At 36.2% G+C, this 19206-nt stretch overlaps 1 protein-coding gene across 3 annotated transcripts in view; it reads left to right on the forward strand.

The window, feature by feature from the left end:
• celf3a (cugbp, Elav-like family member 3a) overlaps positions 1 to 17875 on the forward strand; it is a 40885-nt gene extending 23010 nt beyond the window's left edge. The window contains exons 4-15 of one of the 3 annotated variants that reach the window (XR_013330276.1): positions 4078 to 4126; positions 7204 to 7332; positions 7859 to 7938; positions 9443 to 9586; positions 9843 to 9987; positions 10207 to 10356; positions 10962 to 11021; positions 12174 to 12278; positions 14184 to 14327; positions 14419 to 14551; positions 14889 to 14990; positions 16997 to 17875. Coding sequence is in view for 2 of the 3 variants with exons in the window: in XM_077743364.1 (XP_077599490.1) it covers positions 4078 to 4126; positions 7204 to 7332; positions 7859 to 7938; positions 9443 to 9586; positions 9843 to 9987; positions 10207 to 10356; positions 10962 to 11021; positions 12174 to 12278; positions 14184 to 14327; positions 14419 to 14546 (1134 nt within the window). In the remaining variant the exon portion in view is untranslated. The remainder of the gene's footprint in view (positions 1 to 4077; positions 4127 to 7203; positions 7333 to 7858; positions 7939 to 9442; positions 9587 to 9842; positions 9988 to 10206; positions 10357 to 10961; positions 11022 to 12173; positions 12279 to 14183; positions 14328 to 14418; positions 14552 to 14888; positions 14991 to 16996) is intronic. The other 2 variants (XM_077743365.1, XM_077743364.1) reach the window with 2 other exon arrangements.
• The last annotated feature ends 1331 nt before the right edge of the window (positions 17876 to 19206 follow it).

Consider the following 19206-nt stretch of genomic DNA (forward strand, 5'->3'; position numbering starts at 1 on the left):
TTTATGTACAATCAAATTAAGTCATTAAAGATTAATACTCCTCATATGACAAATAATGATGATCTACTAATAAGGTAAGCATTCAGCATTTGTCATTTCCATTTCTTTTCAATCATTTTTTTACACAAACCTTGTATTTTTGATTTTACGTTATTATTTAAAGCATTCTGAGATTCATGTTACCAATGAAAGGCACTTTATAAAAAAAGATTGTTAAATTTTTGTCATATAAGCACGCAAATAACTCATCGGAATTATAATTACTATGAAAGTATAAACAATTACTAACTCACCAGTCCACAGTTTACAAAATATGTGTCCCTATATATTAACATATCTACAGCATTTATCATGGGTTGTCGTCAGTGCATAGAGTTCAGATCCACAGTGATTTTGAAATATATGTTCTGTCATCACTGAAAGTCTATTTGGCAACAGACCTATTCCAATACTAACGTATTGATGAAAAGCAAACATCAGCTAATTAAATCTGCCACAAAAAAATCCAATATCTCTAAATTGCTTTATGTATATTTAAGTACCTATAAATTATAATGTCATGTTTCACAGCTTACTGATTTTACTTATTTTGTATCTAAATGTCCAGCATTTAGCAGATCCAGAGACTAAAATGATACATACATCTAATGTTCAATAACACCCAGACAGTAGTTAATGTTATCTTTATATGGGCAATGGACTTGACAAGTGTCGTAACTATGGCAACCAACTGTATTTCCACAATTGCAATCATGTCTTGTGACACTGCCTTAAGTGGTGAAGCACAAACAGAATGTGAGGTAATTGACGTAAAAGCAAACAGTGGGCAAGGACACAATTGTTAAGGCTTTTAAGAAGTACCACCAACGACACTGCATTTAGCTTCATTATAATGCATCCCATCAGTCTTGACTTGTTTTCTCTGTACTGTGATTGTTCAGGCAGACAGAACTATGTATTTTTTCAAATCCCAAGGAGCATTTGACAGGGATTTTATGCGATCAAAATCTAGGAAGGAACATTATGAATCAAGCTTGTGCGACTCATAGACGCGTGGTTTCCATCGGAAACCCATATAAATATTTAAATAATTTGCTGTCATTCACGGCATCTAACTTCCAAACAATTTTGACTGACAGGGACGATAAATGACATCAAACTAGGGGTGTCGCATATTTTGGTGAATTAATTAGAAAATTAATTGATTACAACATCAATGATTTTTGTGACATTGACCTGAGAATTGTCTAAATCTTCTTTTTGAGACACTTAAATAGTAAATATTAGGAAAAGTAAATGTAACTGTTTTTATTTTTTTATTTAAAAAAACTAACTGTAAAAATCCTGATTTTAGGAATTTATTCAATCTTCATTTTTATTCTGTAATTAGTTATATTTAGGTATAAATAAAAAAAATAAAAAACAAAACTTAGTTTGATTTTAAAAAAATGGTTATTTCAGTTTTTCTCATTTTGTTTATTTCTTTTAAATAATTTTAAAAAGGAGACAAAACTGTAACTTTTCTCTGAATTGTGTTGTGGTCGACAATGAATTTTCTTCATTTTTTTTTTTCCTCGTGAAACATTAAATCGACACATAACCAGCTAACCCTGTCCGATACTACATGGATAGTCGAATCGGTTGCCGTTATTGATACTTAATAATCAGATCGGGACATCATAGGTCAAGGAAATCATACCCTGAGGACTACCTATACAGTGGACCTCCGAGTTACCACATTAATCTATCCCGCAACTTGGATCCTATGTGAAATCGTCGTATGGCGACCAATAAAAATTATTGTTATAGTTATGAAATTAAAATTTGAATTAGGCACGAGAGATTCTCAACTGAGTGAACGATAAGCAGAGAGAGAGAGCTCTGAATTTTTTTTAAAACTTTTTTGCCACGTGAGAGAAATTCTTCTTGATAGAAATGCCATAAACAGCGGTCGAAAAAACGTCTTCATATTCCTCTTTGTAATGTGAAGAAAACGTAAGGTAGGGACGCTGAAATCCACGGGTCCATTGTAATCGATGAATTCATCCACCAAAATTATTTCAATTGAGAAAAATGCAAAAATATGCAATCAGAATTAAAGAATTAAAAAGTCTTTCTGAAAGTATCTTTCCTGAGTCACTAGATCCCTGGTCTAGTAATCTCTCAATTATCAGGTCTTCACTTATCGTGAATTCACTACTTTGAGATTTTTTTCTTGCTTTTTTTAAAGTTCATAAAAACGTGAAATTCCACGCTGAAACTAAACAGAAGCCACTTTTACTTTTAGGACTTAGCATTGAAGAAGAAAAAAAGTTATAATAGGGGTGATCCTACTTCACGATCTTTTGATTATCGCGGCCATGTCTGGTCTACATTAACCGAGATATTCGAGGGATTACTGGATTACTTTTCGGCACCACTCTGCTTCCCCACACTATTTGAGAAGCACTTGCTTAAAGGCACATAACAAGTGCTAAGGATCTCCCAAACAATTGCCCCTTACGGACTCTGATCCTAGAGCTCATGCAAATGTACAAATAAAGTGTCCACTTCATAATTGCAAGTTGAACAATGACCACCACCATTAAATACTAGTCACTAGTGTGTTCCTGGCTGATTGTTGTCTAATTTTGAGACTTTACCCCTGCTACAACTTTCCCATTGCACACTAATCAATGAGACCCCCCTCAGCGAGGAGATGTAGGGGCCCCTTGCAGCAGGTGTTAATGTTATTTTGGCGTGGTGTCAGGGAGCAGTTGTGAATGCAGGTCCTGGAGGCCGAGAGCGATCAATAGGGTCTCCTGGTGACCAATCACAGCGGATTAATCAGTGACACAAGATCAGTGAGTGGCTGGTATGTCAGCAGCTCCATAATTAAGACCTTCATTAAGACACAATTAACAGAGTAGCACTCTGCTACATGCATACCCCCACTCCTACCCACACATCACACATACACACATTCCCATCCTCCACTCTTCTCTCCATATGCTCCATTCTATCCCTCAATCTGCACATCTCCCTTTAACCCTCCTTCTTTTCTACTCCTTGTCATTCCACCTTTGCCCTTTCCTTTTATGGAGTCTCAATTTTAGAAAGACACTCATGTGTGCAATTTCATATAGCGCAAGGCTAAATAAAAGATCAGGCAATTGTGGTAGGGAAAAAGTCATTTCACCAGTTTGTCACTTGATGAAAAGGAAATTTAATCCTGCGTTGTTGTGTTAGCCCCCATTTTGCTCAATCTTTCATTCCTAGTACAACACACACACACACACACACACACACACACACACACACGTAACACCACCCGCCTTTTAACCCTGTGTTCGTCATCTCTGCTTTTCTGTCAGGCTCAGAATATCTTGGTTTTAGTCTATTGCTGCATGCTCCTGTAATCCAGATTAGCCGGCGAGTGTTCTTAATCTCATCACTTGCCCAATCCTGTGTGAGTGGGTGTGCTTTTCCTGGTTTCGGCGCGATAGGGGCAGAAGGAATGATAGAGTTGGGATTATGGTGGATTCTGAGAGAGAGTCACTGAAGGGAAGGTAAAGCAGAAGAGTCTTCAATAGAGATAATGGACTCATGGGAATACTTCATAAAGTACACCCAATCACTCATCTAATACATGAGCAGCACCACTTAATTTTGATGGTATTCTTCAATCGACATGTTTGTTTTTGGGGTTGTGGTGCTTCATTGAATTATATTAAAAGCCTTTTCTCATATATACCTGTTACCAATGTAAATTAAGTTGTACTCCAGTTTCCTATTATTACAAACTACAATAGGCACAGTAACAAATACAATGTTAATGTTAAAGTTAAATGTTAAATACTTTCCTTATGGCTTTCTTTGTAAACACTAAATCGTGCATTTATTGCTGGTTTATTGTTAGATTATATGTAGGTTTACCTAATATTGTGTCCAGTATGTGTTGTGCAACAGATTGATTGATCAATGAACAAATCAGGGACTGATGGCAAATCATAAGCATCCATGTTGCTTCAAAGTTATTTGAGGGTTTAAATCTGGCTATTTAAGCATTGAATCTGACTCTCGTATGTTTGTTTCCAGATGAATCGTCCAATCCAGGTGAAGCCAGCAGACAGTGAGAGTAGAGGAGGTAAGTGACACAAAATAGCGTGATATAGTTTTACAGTGTAGATGTAATGCTGTAATGTGTATACTAATTGGTTAATTCATGTGGCTTCTGTCGCCATTCAGTCATATCCGGTTAGATAGCATACATTACTTAAATTTGTGGCTTGTGTGTATTTGATTTCTTATTTTCAAGGCGTAACATCAGAAATTCAATTCATCTGCGTCATGCTGACTCACTGTCACATTAGCGAGATGCAAACACAGAGCTACCTTTTGTTTTTTTCCTTCCAAGTCCTGTCAATATATTTTCTATGAATAAAAGATACATTATATACTTGGTCATTTATAACCATACCTCAACACAATATAGTACACGGTACTGTTTTTTGTCAGCTTTGGCTGTAACAGTTGTAAATGTTATATCCAATTTTATGCACTGTACATTAGTATTGGGTACTAAAGTGCACCTTGTAGGGAAGGAAACAAAACGTACAGACACATGATGTGACTGAGGGCTCACTTAAAGAAAGAAGAAAAAAAAAAAGTCAAATCTCAAGAGCCAGCCAGATGCTGTTTTGTTTTGACATGCCTTTGCGTTGCTGCACTCTAGTGGTGTTGCTGAGTGTTGCAGGTGGTGACATCATTATGTACACTTATACGTACAACAAATTACGTTTTTGTTTTGTTTGATTGATTGAACCCTCAAATTAAAATGGAGGACATTTTACATCACATTCTTAGAATTTTAAATAACCTACATACAAAATAATAAAAAGATGGCATTTCTTAATCAATCTACCTGTCCTTAGACCAAATCTAAAAATAATAATTAATGGAAAGAAAATGTCAGGAGTACAACCTAAAATCCAATTTTTCCTTTACCAAAAAAAAAATGCTTCTAAAAAAATAAAACGGCAAGAAGGAAATTCAATACTCATTTTTTTGTATTTTTTTAATTGCCATCTTTTATAACAGTGACAACATTTAATTTGATACATAATATTCTCATTTTATTTTCTGTAGCACTTTATTCTCATTAGGGCTGCACAGGGTGCTGGAGCCTATTCCAGCTGACGCCAGGCCAGTGGCGGGGGACATACTGAATTGGTGGCCAGCCAATAGCTAGGCACAAGGAGACAGACAACCATTCACATGTAGGGGCAATTTAGAGTGTCCAATCAACCTCCTATGCATGTCTTTGGGATGTGTGAGAAAATTGGAATACTCAGAGGAAACCCACACATGCCTGGGAAGAACATACAAACTCCACACAGATTGACATGACCAGGATTTGAACCCATGGCCCCAAAGCTGTGAGGTCAATGCATTAACCACTCGCACCACCGGGCCTCTTCATACATTGTATTTAAAATCAAAATTATTGTAGGGACTGCGTGTCCCACAACATGAATTAATGAATGCATATTTAAAAAACGCGACTCGGTGAACAAGTGGTCAGCACATTCACCTCACAATCCTAAGAGTATGTTGGGACCTGGCCTTTCCTGTGTGGAATTTGCATGTCCTCCTAGAGCAGGGGTTGGGAACCTATGGCTCGGGAGCCATATCTGGCTCTTTTGATGGGTGTATATGACTCTCTGCGAACCTGTGTGGTAAAATATGGGAATTGCTTGTGAGAGACCTAAGTCCAACGCACCAATGGGCACGTCACGCCGGCACTGTGGCGCCGATACTATCTCTAGCGCCTTTTTTAAATCATCATTTTTCTTCATTAGACTCTTCTGCATGCATACTCTCATTGATACTCATTGATTAGCAACAGTGAAATAATGTTCTCAAAAGAATTCAGACTTTTTTTACTTTCAACATAGTGAAATGAATAATAAATGCTCACATTTTCATATATTTTTACTTTTAAATTCTGAGTATGGCTCTTAAGGAATAATATTTGAAAATATGAATTGTTTATGGCTCTCTTTGTCAAAAAGGTTCACGACCCCTGTTCTAGAGCCTGCGTGGGTTTTCTTCAGGTACTCCAGTTTCCTCCCACATCCCAAAAACATGCAGGGTAGGCTGGTTGAGCACTTTAGTATGCCCCTAAGTCTGAATGTGATCGTGAATGGTTGTCTGTCTCCTTGTGCCTTGCATTAAACTGGCAAACAATTCAGCCTACTGTCCAAAGTTGACTGGGACAATTCCCACGATACTTACCCCCACACAAATGAATAATTATTAAAATTAGACAAAGAAACCTGCTGGGTGTATCAATAGTGTTGAGGTTTAACACATAGGGGAATCGCAAGCAGGAGAAATGGACCAAATGCAGCAAAAAAGGCAACATAGCAATGGCATGCATCCAAGTATTCTTTAATAAATATTTAAAAAAAAAATCTTTATACAAAAACCAGGGAAAACTTAACAAAGCAACGTCGGCGGCCCGTGCCCGTTTCGTCGGTAGGTGATCTAGCCGTGAGGTAGGCAGCGACAAGTTTTTTGGAAGAGGATGCAGGACATTTTTATTCGAAAACGAACTGAAAATTGGGGAAGCTGCTGGCTGGTTTCATGGAAAAGCCAGGCTTAATCAACAAGTTCGACCATACTCATGCTTTATAAAACAAGAACAAAACCTATGTTTTGACAGATTTGTTTATAACAAACAACAGTTGTTTTGCTATCTGACATGTTTAGTCAGGCGAGTACAGTAGTCCCTAGAATATCGCGGACAATGGACCCATGGGCAAAGAAAGACAAAGGACTTGGACTAAAACTCCCATTTACCAGTTTTTTTTTGGGTTAGGGTCAGGGTTTTCCTTGTGAGGACAGTATTTAAAGTGGGTAGATTTTTAAATACATACATTATATTTAGATATTAATACATTTTAGTCTTTTGACATGCTTATAGCTGTCATATTTAATAAATATTTTTTGATCACTGTACTTGTTTACTTATATTTCTGTACAGCTGAGAAAACATGTATTGTGGTAGTTATGATGGGGGTGATCTTACTTTGCGTTTTTTCATTTATTGCGGCCATGTCTAGTCTACTGTAACCACGATATTCAAGGGATTACTGTACTATCTTATTTTGTCTGTGTTTTTATCGCTCTCTTCCTCTTGAAAACCCCCTTCCTCCTTAGAAGACAGGAAGCTGTTTGTGGGTATGCTGGGAAAACAACAGACTGACCCTGATGTGAGAAAGATGTTTGAACCCTTTGGCAGCATCGAGGAATGCACGGTGCTCCGTGGTCCCGACGGTACCAGCAAAGGTAATGGCACCCAAATCTGAAAAGGCCAAAACATGATGAGCAAAAAGGTCATTGAACAAAGGGATATTAAATTCAAGCCATAGCTTATTTCAAAATAAAAGGGAAACCAGATTTCCCTTTATCTTACAATGTTAAATGAAAGCATGGCACGTTTAGAGTAACGTCTGAATTTAGCCTCCAGCACTTTGTCCTCACATGAATGGAAGTCACTACTGTTCAACACAGCTAATGATACTTGCCATGTAAATCAAAGTGTTATGACAGTTCAAACATAGACGCGAGCTTCTGTGTCTATTGCCTGAGGCATGACTAATGGTGCAATAGGTTATATGGGTCATTGCTAATGACGCATGCGGTAGTTTACAGGCTTTGATTGATGAAGCGATGAATGTTTGCTGGACCATGTTTAACGGCAGCAAGGTTACTGATGCAGCCCGTGAATTCAAGACGGTGCCAAATATATTTTCAAATTGACGTAAGGGGTCTGTTGTGAGGCCTTTATTCAATGATATCTTGTCCTGTCTAGGCTGTGCATTTGTAAAGTTCCAGAACAACATAGAGGCCCAGGCTGCTATCAACGCTCTCCATGGGAGCCGTACTTTACCTGTAAGTTCTTTACACACGTGAACATGTATACTACAGTGGTACCTCAAGATACGAGCTTAATTCGTTCCGGGACTGAGCTCATATGTCGATTTTCTCGGAACTCAAAGGAATGTTTTCCATTGAAATGAACTAAAAACATATTAATTTGTTCCAACCCTCTGATGAAAAAACACCCAAAACAGGATATTGGATTGGAAAAATATTTGTATTTATTCTAATTTGCCATCTATTAACAAAATAACAAATAAAGACAAATAAAGATATTACTCAGTCACTATTACTGCTGAAAGTCGAAAGAAATGTAAGTCACACTTTTGACAGTGTCAATTTTATTAATTAACAATCCATGTCTTGGCCAAAACATTATTTTGTTATAGTTGTTTTCTCAAGATTGTGAACCCTGTTTTATGATCTTGCATTTTTTATATTTTACACCAGCGAATTTTTGCCACAATATGCTAGAATTATAGTGTTCAACGATTTATTTAATTTCTACTATATCGGGAATTAACGTTGTATTACGCATTGTTGAAGAAAAAGCAGCCCTTTTTGCTGAATTTAGTCTTCTGAGCCATGTAGTGCAAATGACTCCTCATTCATCATGTGACCCTAATAAAACTGCAAGCTTTGAGCTTGTGAGCTCAGACTTTTTTATCATGCTTGTCATGAAGGGACACATATAGTTGGACTCAAATGCATGGTACAATGGCGCAAGGTCGTGGACAAAAGTTTATTCGCCTGGTAGGTGATCACAGGCCGGCAGGGATCTTTGAGTTGACTTAGCTTTCAACAGCTTCCATCAACAAAAGTGACACGCTGGTAAAAGCACACTAAAACAGAGGAGTATATGACACACATTTCAAGCCCCAAAATCTAATTTCAGCTAGATATTTATCGAACCTATATCCCCCCCCTCTCACAAATTTACACACACTTAATGTGCTAAATGCTTAATTTTCCTAAATTGTTATTATTAATGGAAATAATAATTTAAAAAAATATATTTATTTTGGAATTAATTCCATCTTAATTAAATGTGATATTTAATTATATTATTGTTTAATATTTTATTAATTAATTATATTATATACATACATGCATGTTCTCCCCGAGCTTGCGCGGGTTTCCTCCGGTTTCCTCCTACATTCCAAAAACTGGATGATTGGACACTCTAAAATTGCCCTTAGCTACAGGTGTTAGTGTGCATGGTTGTTCGTCCACTTGGCCACCAATTGAGGGTGTCTCCCGCCTCTGGCCTGAAGTCAGCTGGGATAGGCTCCAGCACCCCCCGTGACCCTAATGAGGATAAAGCGGTTCAGAAAATGAGATGAGAAGTTCATGTTAAGAATAGATTTAGTGAAGAAAAATGTTTGAGTTCATCATATTATCATAAACCTATACTTTTGCAGTTTCAAAAATTGCTATAAGAAAACCCATTATATTTTGTCCAGTTATGTAGCTCTTTCAGCTGGTTTAAACATTTCTCCCCTTTTGCTCCTATTAGGGAGCCTCGTCCAGTCTGGTTGTCAAGTTTGCCGATTCGGAGAAAGAACGAGGGCTTCGGCGAATGCAGCAGGTGGCCTCTCAGTTGGGTGTCATCAGTCCTATGACCCTACACCTCGGGGCCTACAACGCCTACACACAAGCTGTGAGAAACCCGTGCACCCACACACTAAAACAGACAAGTTGTCTTCGCTCACTAGAAAAAAAAAGCTTTCAAGTAAGAGCTGATATGGGGAGTGGTGAAAAATGTACTCCAGTAATACAAGTGGTTTTAATGAATTCAGTGGAATGTATAGTATTATAATGTGTGTGTATGTATACTGCTACTAAAAGCCCAATTCAAAATACACATAGGCATTTTTTTACCTCTTGCTAATTCAACCTTTTTTTTAAACCATCAGTTAATGCAGCAACAGGCACTGGTAGCACAGTCAGCTTACCTCTCTCCTGTTGCTACGGTGGCGGCGGTTCAGATGCAACAGCTAGCTGCCCTCAACCCCAGTAGCATCATCGCCACACCGATTGCATCCATCACCCCCTCCTCAGGTAAGACGCCTGGCTGACATGCCCATGTGTCCTTTGAGATTTTGGCTTGTTCAAATATGCCATGAAATCCTGCCAGCAGACAAGGTTAAAAATTCTTTATGCTCGAACTCAGCAATGCAGTACTAAATTGTTCTTAGCATTTGCATGTTTTAGTGCATTTTTTCTTACAGAAAATATGATGAAAAAGCATTTACAGGTTCTTTTAAATGCTGTCTGCAGGTACCAGTACTCCACCCTCCATTGCCGCCACGCCTGTTCCTGCTCTACCTCCACCAATTGCAGTGAGCAGCTACCCCTCCGTGGCAGCTCCACCCAATGGCCAATCAGCCACTGAGGCTCTGTACACCAACGGAGTCCATGCCTATCAAGGTACTACAAACTAGCATTTTAGTCCTTGTTTATTATTATTATTATTTTTTATCTCTTCAGATTCAGTCTCCTTCAGACGTATTGTATCACAGTGTTAATGTCAGTAAGACCAAATTAAACGAAGAGACATCACTGCAGGTTATTTAGAGCCTTCTGATGTGCAGGAAGCGATTTCTGATTACCACGTTTTCCGTACTTTAAGTCACAGACTTGTTTTAATAGTCTGAAATTATCCACACTTTATTATATCATTTCACATGTTATTTTTTACACTGAATGGCAAGACGGCCCTGTAGGCATGTGCTGATAATGTCTATATTGGCGGTGGTGGACCTTTGGCTTATCGCCTCAGGGGTTGCCATGGTGAACCCATAGAATGATCTGTAAGTTATAAAAAAAAAAACTGAGAAGGGCTTTTTTTTAAAAAAAAAAAATTAAATATTTTTTTCTTTTAAATGGCTTTCAAGGTGACAGTTCTGATTTTTGTTTTGTATTTCATCAAACAATATTCCCCAGAAAAAATGTCACTTGTATAAATATGTTTTCCCTTTGATGGTGCATTTTTGGCTAGTGCGACTTAAATACGGTATATTTTTGTTTCACAGCTCAGAGTCCTGTCCTGGACCCCCTGCAGCAAGCTTACGCAGGAATGCAGCATTATACAGGTGGGGCGCATTCACCATTTATTTAAAGGTTCATAACGAAGATATACATATTATCAGCCTCACATAATGTTTATTGATGTGATTATATTTGCCGTTCTATAGTTTTACAATGTGAGTAATGATCGGTTATATTTTACCTAATAAATTATATATATATAGTATTTATAATATTTCAAAATAATACTTGACAGCTAAATACCATATATTAAAATCTTTCTGACCCCTTCCATTTCATACAGGATGTGTGACCTGAATACAAAAACCTCTTATGTAACATTATAAATCTCTGCCAAAGAACCTGTGCATTGCCCCATTTTCGGACAACTGACACTATATAGACCTAATCCTCATTTTATAATCCAATCCCTGATTTTTAGTATATTTAAGTAAGTGTATTTAAGTGGCTGACTGTTAAAGAGAATCTCTCTTTAGAGTAGCATATTTAGATTAAAGTTGACTTTGTATCAATTCCCTTAAAACTGTTTCATGAATAAGATGCGTATGAGTTTGTCATCTACATGGTTTGTGATTCGTCCACACCCATTCACTAATGGCCAATCATGTAACAGAATTCCGCCACATCATTTTTTATGAACCTGTTACAATGAAAATATTACACACTCAGGAACAAAAAACAATCAACTATTGTTGAGAAAAGCCTTTTTTTATTCTAACAATTGTTTTTCGACACATCTACTCAACAACAATATAAAAAGTAGTAGAATACCCTATTCCCTATGGAATATTCGGCACCTCTACCTGTATTCCATAGAGGGTTTTGATTTCCTCTGAAAGCTTTTCAAATCAGTGGAAAATTCTTCGATTGCAGTTTCTGGGAGGACTCAATAATAGCTATCAAGCAAAGATGTTTTCACTTCCATATGCAAGATAATCTGGCCTTTTAGACCTCAACAAACTCTGAACAAAGATGAGAATGACACTTGGCCCTTGACGGTTGCATGTGGGTGGCCCCTTCTTTTGTTTAATTGATGATTTAGGCCTTGAAACAAATTTGATTTAACTAAGCCAAATATCTTATAAAACAAGATGTAGTCACAAGATACAAGGTGTATCATAAATATGTTTTGGAGTTGTATCGAGCATGTTACGATTTTTCCTCTTTAATTTACTTGTGGTTCTTATTTCACACAGCCACCTATCCTGCTGCCTACAGCCTGGTGGGGCAGCCATTCCCCCATCAGCCCACTCTGGTAGCTCAGCAGCCCCAACAGCCCCAGCAACTACAACAACGTGAAGGTACATTTTTAGAATTGTGCGTGTGTGTGTTTTCAAATGGCCTTCCCAAAGTCCTGACTTAAACCCCATTGAGAACTTGTGGACAATGCTGAAGAAACAAGTCCATGTCATAAAGCCATCAAATTTAACTGAACTGCACCAATTCTGTCAAGAGGAGTGGTCAAAGATTCAACCAGAAGCTTGCCAGAAGCTTGTGGATGGCTACCAAAAGCGCCTATTTGAAAGCAAAATGGTTACAGAATATTAGCGCTGCTGTATCTATATTTTTGACCAGTGGGTCTATGTGTGTGTGTGTACACAGGGGAATAACCTCAAATTTGTTGGACTTGCCATTTGGCATGTTTTCTTTTACAGATTACAACTATGCAAACAATGATGTGGTTCTGCTGTCTTATCGGTTTTTAACTTTATCAGCTTTTCTTACTTACCATGGTTTACATGAGGATTACATATACTCATTTATCAGTAATGTATTTTTGCGAAGTATAATGTTACAAACTTTACTTATAAAACCAACTACAGTATTTATCTCAATAATAATTGGCACAAAATGTGCATGTTTTCCATAATATTCACAGTTTTTATATCAACAATTACAAATTTTGCTTCGTCACTTATTATAGTCCAAAAGAAATTAATTTTATTAACACATGAAAACTAAAATACATGAATGTTGTGTCTTCCATGGATAAATAAAACTATATTTTACTTGTATAAATCTACAAACTTTCTAGTTCTATTTTTATTATAGTTTTTCCTTTAGACAACAACGACAAAAAGAATGTCCTTCATTAAAAAATGAACTTTTAATTTTAAAAATTCAACCTAGAAATAGAAAACGTTTGTAAACATTGGCTCAACACATGATATATAAATAATTTCCTTTGCAATAATGACACTAATGCGCCTGTTGCCATCTTGGCACTCGGTTCCATTTCCTGGGGCGCAACATTATGGCCACACACAAATAATAATATCCCAGACGTCTGTGATTTTGATAACATACTATTATTACTGTGTTTACTTCCTTAGGCAAGCTATCATATTGTTATTGATTTGGAATTATCAGGGAGCAGTTGGTTTCAGTCAGTGGCCACGCCTGGTCTTTGTGGCAATGGCGACATCTTTTTATTTTATGTTTACAGTGTTCTCTCGGTTATCGCGGTTAATGGGGACCGGGACCCCCCGCAATAGCTGCGTTTCCGCGAAGTAGGCCTGCCCCTTCAAAAATGCTTAAAGAAACATATAACACGTGCACAAAAGCACCACCAAGCAAAAACATCATAGTAGTCCAGATGGAGGATCTTCTGCAGTTTTTTTTGCACGTAAGAAACATTGTTATTGGGAGTTGTGAACATTGTTCTTTTGGGCGGTGAAGATGCGCCTGTAAACAGCCATGACGTCATCAATGCGATTCCTGAACTCTCACCATGTTATTGACCATTTCTTTGATGCAATTACTAATTCTCATTGAATATTTTGTTTCCACCTCATGTAAAATGATGTAATTTATGATTTTAATTTAAGATCTTTAAATTTTTTCTTTATTTTTTTCCTGAAAGAAATACGCGAAGCTCTGAGTCCGCGATAGCTGAAGCGTGAAGTAGCGAGGGAAAACTGTATTTATTTTGAGACCATTTATTGAGCAGTCACTTAAAAAATATATAAACCTGATGTTCCTTTGACTCCCACCACCTTTGAGATATTCGCCAAATTTAACTGATCAGACAGATTTTGTTGAATTATAGTATTATAACATTATATAACGTTAATGTCTGAAACATCCTGTTCCAGTTTCTTTTGTCATTCTAATTGAGCCAGGGGGAGCAACCTTAAAAGCAGTTCAAGAGCAGTCACAACCGATTTGACTATATCTCACCATATTTTTTCTATCTTTGTGTCAAGGGCCTGAAGGCTGCAACATCTTCATCTACCACCTGCCTCAAGAGTTCACCGACTCTGAGATTCTGCAAATGTTCTTGCCCTTTGGAAATGTCATCTCGGCAAAGGTCTTTGTTGACCGAGCTACAAACCAGAGCAAATGCTTCGGTAAGCCGATGTAAAGCTGATAGCTACTATTATAATCATTGCCAGTTTTTGTTATTGTTATTTTTTTTTGATTGTTGATGTCTTTCTTTAGGTTTTGTGAGTTTTGACAACCCGTCCAGTGCTCAGACTGCTATCCAGGCTATGAATGGCTTCCAGATAGGCATGAAGAGACTGAAGGTGCAGCTGAAGAGGCCCAAGGATGCCAACAGACCTTATTAAAGGAGGTGAGTTTAACATTCACTGACTGTAAACGAAGGCTCCATTCTTAGTTTACTTCTAAAGTGGCTGATTTTCATGTGGGAACATGAAGCAATCTACAGTAGACTAACTTTAACGGCATATAGCAGAGATTAGGTGCAGCACTTTTAATGTTTTAAAGTGCTCTGTTATTGATAAGTAGAATATCCTTAGATCACATTTCCTGGTTTAACAAGTGTTCTGTCACATCTTTGAGTGCAACTACTGTCCTTCATGAATTTTTCTTTGACTTTTCATTTATTGTTTTTGTGCTGTGTCATATTCCATTTTTTCCTGAAACAAAATCATCACACCACTCTCAAGATCGTCGTCCCGTCTACATACATAAATCGTGGAGACGTGCGTCGCTATGGCTACGGTCGCTTAGCAACCGCTAAATCCTCCCCCCTTCCTTCTCACTGCGTCGTAAGTTAATTGGCCTGTGTTGGTTGCTGTGGCAATATTGCCTGTGATGGTTGCCGTTAGCGATTTTTTTTTCTTTTGGGGCCGTTGCCTTGATTCACCATGCTCAACTGCATGGCGGGTTATTGTGGCCACCGTGAAATGTGTTTGGTGCGTTGTGAGTTTCCTTATTATTTCGTCCTGGTTTCACACCTTGAAAAAAATGAACGGTCACTTTACCTCAGCTTCTGTAAGAAAGTGATTATCATGACATGGTTATACCAAATTTTAAAAAACAAAAAAATAAATAAAAAAAACAAGCCAAATTGATGTAATAGTTTTGTTGTTGTTTTGTTTGTTTGTTTGTTTTTCCTTTTAAATTTGTCATGATTATCATTCTTACACTTTCCCTTTGCTTAGTTGGATGGTGTAGTAGTTCTCCGTGAAGTTGTGAGGGATTTCTGTTTGGTTGTAACTCAATTCCATGTGACTTTGTGCCTGACTTTGGTTGTTGTTTGTGGCACTGGAAATGTGAAGGAAATATCAGTGCAAAAATTAATAACATTTATTGTGGATACGTTAATGTTTGTGTATGTTGGTAGCAGTGTTTTTCTGTAGGTGTGAGACTAAAATAACATTTCAGTCTAAATGTCTCTCTGTGAAATATTTGCTCCTATTTTTGAGAGACTATCTTTAACATTGACTTTTCTGGTTGATCAGTTTTGTTCCTGACTGTGATGTGCTGCTGGCAGAGGAGCTGAAGTCCTCTTTAGGAATTCCGGCGACCCTCAAAAAAGTATTTTTCTATTAATATTTCAATCAGATATTTTTATACACATCATCATGCTCTGAGGAAAAGTATCTGCAAGCCACAAACCAGAAGAAAGGTCATATTTTGGTTTTCAACATCAATTTAATTAGGCTTGTGAAAAGATGGAAAATTTTTAGTATTGGATGTTCATTGCCAAATGGAAATAAATTCACTTTCTTTGTCTTCAGCCAATAAATTGTCTGTATGAAAACATCAAATGATAAATTATTTACTTTTCTAATTGATTTCATACAGGTTGATAGGCACATCAGAAATTCAACCATTACAAAAAGTATACAGTGTTCCCTCGCTTATCGCGGTTAATGGGGACCAGGACCACCCGCGATAAGTGAATTTCCGCGAAGTAGGGATTCCCCTTCAAAAATGCTTAATTTGAATTTAATTCCCAAATGTTTAGATTTTTTTTATTTTTTTATTTTTCTTTTTTTACCCCCCTGTATACAGTAGTCCATATAAAATACGGTTAGAGAGAGTGAAATTCATGTTATAACAAAAAAAAAACTAAAATATGTTGTTTCAATATAATATTTGTATTTTTTTTCCCCAAAAAATCTGCGAAGATCTGAGTCTGCGATAGCTGAACCGCGAAGTAGCGAGGGAACACTGTATTTTCCATTGTTAGATTTGAATAGATTGAATAATATTGCTAGATTTAGAAAATAAAACAATCAAATGATAATTGGCATGAAGAAATTGAGACTTACATAATGACGATTTGTATTCTTAACATATTTGTTCAAATTATACATGGACGATAAAATTGTGGGGTCACAAAAAGCGCATTGAAAAAAAAGATTGTTTAAGAAAATATTGCTCCTGATTTAAAAAGCATGTCTTCCTGAGAACATTATATACTACTTGTATATGATGGACATGTGTATATAGTATCTGGTTGATGATTTGACTTTTAGAAATTGGACTGTCCATAACATATGAAGAAATATTGGATTCAATGGGCGCCAGAATTCCTACTGTGCATGTTTTGAATTGATTTGCCTGGCAAAAGATATGAAAAACCTTTGTTCAAACATATTTACATTTGCAGCACTGTGACTGTAACTGTCTAAGTTGCATGGTCACCGTAATTTAATACAGTGGGTATTAAATGCATTTTTTAAAAATTCAATAATATGAAAATGTCACTGTTTCATTTAAATTTAAATCTTTTTTTTCCCTCTCTCAACTTCTTTACTTACAGGACAATTTAGGAGTTCAATCAAGAAAACCACCTTGGGATGTCCCAGCCTTTTTTGGTTGTTTGACCAACTATAATAGCACATAGGAGCAACACTTCACACACATGCTTAAAAAAAAAAACAGTGTTATATGGTTTATATACACCTGTTAAAACAAAAGCTACTGCTGTAATATCAAGGAATATACATTGACAAAATATAAGGCAACGTATCAGAAGTGCTCCAAGAATTCCTATCATTCCATTGCTGGATTTGTTTTATGATGTACATAATTTACTGGCAAGTTCTAATATCCATGTTTAAAAAAAAAAAAGACAAAAAAAGCATATCACTGATGTGATTTTACCAAACAGGGTCCTGCTGTACGTATAGTGTGATTTGTGATCTAGAAGGTCGACTCTAAACTGTCGGCAGGAAAAGAAAATATATTCTGTATGATTACCAATGGTAATTTTGTTAAGTAGATGTAGTTTGATTATTTATACGTAAATTAATATTATGAAGAGAATTGGATGGATTTCCCCTACTTTGTACATACTTTAGTTAAGGGATCCAGGGGATGAGTCAAAACATCTTCAAATTCTTTACTTCCACTACTTTTCAGCTTTACAAAGTGGAAAAAGTGGGTGGAAATTTTCTATCTTTATTTTTTACGTTTAATTTATTCGGTAATGAATTTAAAGGGGAGCAATGTGTTTTTTGTTTTTATTTAAGAATTTATGACTCCTCATTCCTTTAAAACAATGAAGACACTTATAGAGTTTTAAATGGCATAATGTAAAATGTAAGGAAGTAAAAAAAATGTTTGTTTATTTATTCTCTACAATCGCTGTTTTAAAACAAAAGAAAAATAAAGTACAATTTAGAAGAAAAGATGTCATTTGTTCACATTTTTTAAACAAATATTGAAGTCTGACTGTTATTGTTCTACAGACGGTGTTTAAAAAAAAGTGCGAGACAATCACAATAAAGCAAATAAGACTGCAGTGTACCGTGATCTTAAAGCAAAGTTTTGAATCTAAAACTTAAATCTTACTGTGAGTCAATGACTATGTTTTATGACTAAGGAGTAAGTAGTAAATGCGGTAGTTGGATTGACAGCTGGTGTTTGCAGATGACAAAACATTCTGGGTTTGGCCAAATGTGTCCAAACATGCTCACTTCTTTGGCTTCTCTAGAAATTTCCTTAACTTCAAGGGGAATAGGACTGGGAATGTTACATTGCTATAACAAACAAGATTGTCAGTATTTGTATGCTTTTATGTGAGCTTTGTTTAAGTTCCAGCCACTGACAGTCTTAAATCTGGATAAAAATCCAGCATTCAAAACTGAAAGTGGCTTACTGTGGTAAATATACAAAAAAAAAGTGACATGTTTTTTTGTGTTTGTGGTGGATATGACAGAAAAATTTCTTTTAAAAGGTATAGGTTCAAGAATATCAGAAATATATGGGGGTAGATACTCTTGATACTATACACACAGAAACAGTAGATGAGGTATAATTATACTATATTCCAAATATGTACAATGTATTATGTATAGTAAATAGTAAGATGATCAAATTTGACTAACAAGTTACAGAAAATGATTAGAAGCTTCATCAACCATCAAATTAAGTTACATTTTGTTTACATAGGTAAGTGTGCTAATAATGGAGTCAATATTTGCAATTCAAAATAGAACAATGACTGAACACTCCTGGATCGTAATTAATTCAACAGTGTATAATACATTGCTATCAAGACCATACTACTCATATGTGGACAGTTTCTAACTAACTTGATGATTTTTCCATTCACTTTTAATGGGTGCACTCACTTAATTTTTAAAATGTTAAAACCTTTTTTCCCATTAAAAGAAATTAAGGAAAACGAAATTTGGAGCAAGATACAATTTATTTGATTTCAAATAAAATTGCTTAAATAAAATATAAAAGGGTAGTTATTCTCTTTATTTGTTATCCGGGCGATTACATGAAAATTTTCTTTGCACAGTAATTTCATTGATGATTCTAGTAAAGTTTGAAAAGTGACTGAAAACTGACAGATAATAATTAATATAACATTATATAGTACACTGTATAAAGAGTATATACTCAGGCATAGATAATTTATCACAAATCCAATTTTCCCCATGACATTCTTTAATACGTATATTGTTTTTTGAAAGTGGTATTATTGTTTTTAGCGCCCCCAGAGGCTAAAACATGAAA

The sequence above is a fragment of the Stigmatopora nigra genome, chromosome 21, assembly GCF_051989575.1.
Source record: "Stigmatopora nigra isolate UIUO_SnigA chromosome 21, RoL_Snig_1.1, whole genome shotgun sequence".
Classification (NCBI taxonomy): Eukaryota; Metazoa; Chordata; class Actinopteri; order Syngnathiformes; family Syngnathidae; genus Stigmatopora; species Stigmatopora nigra.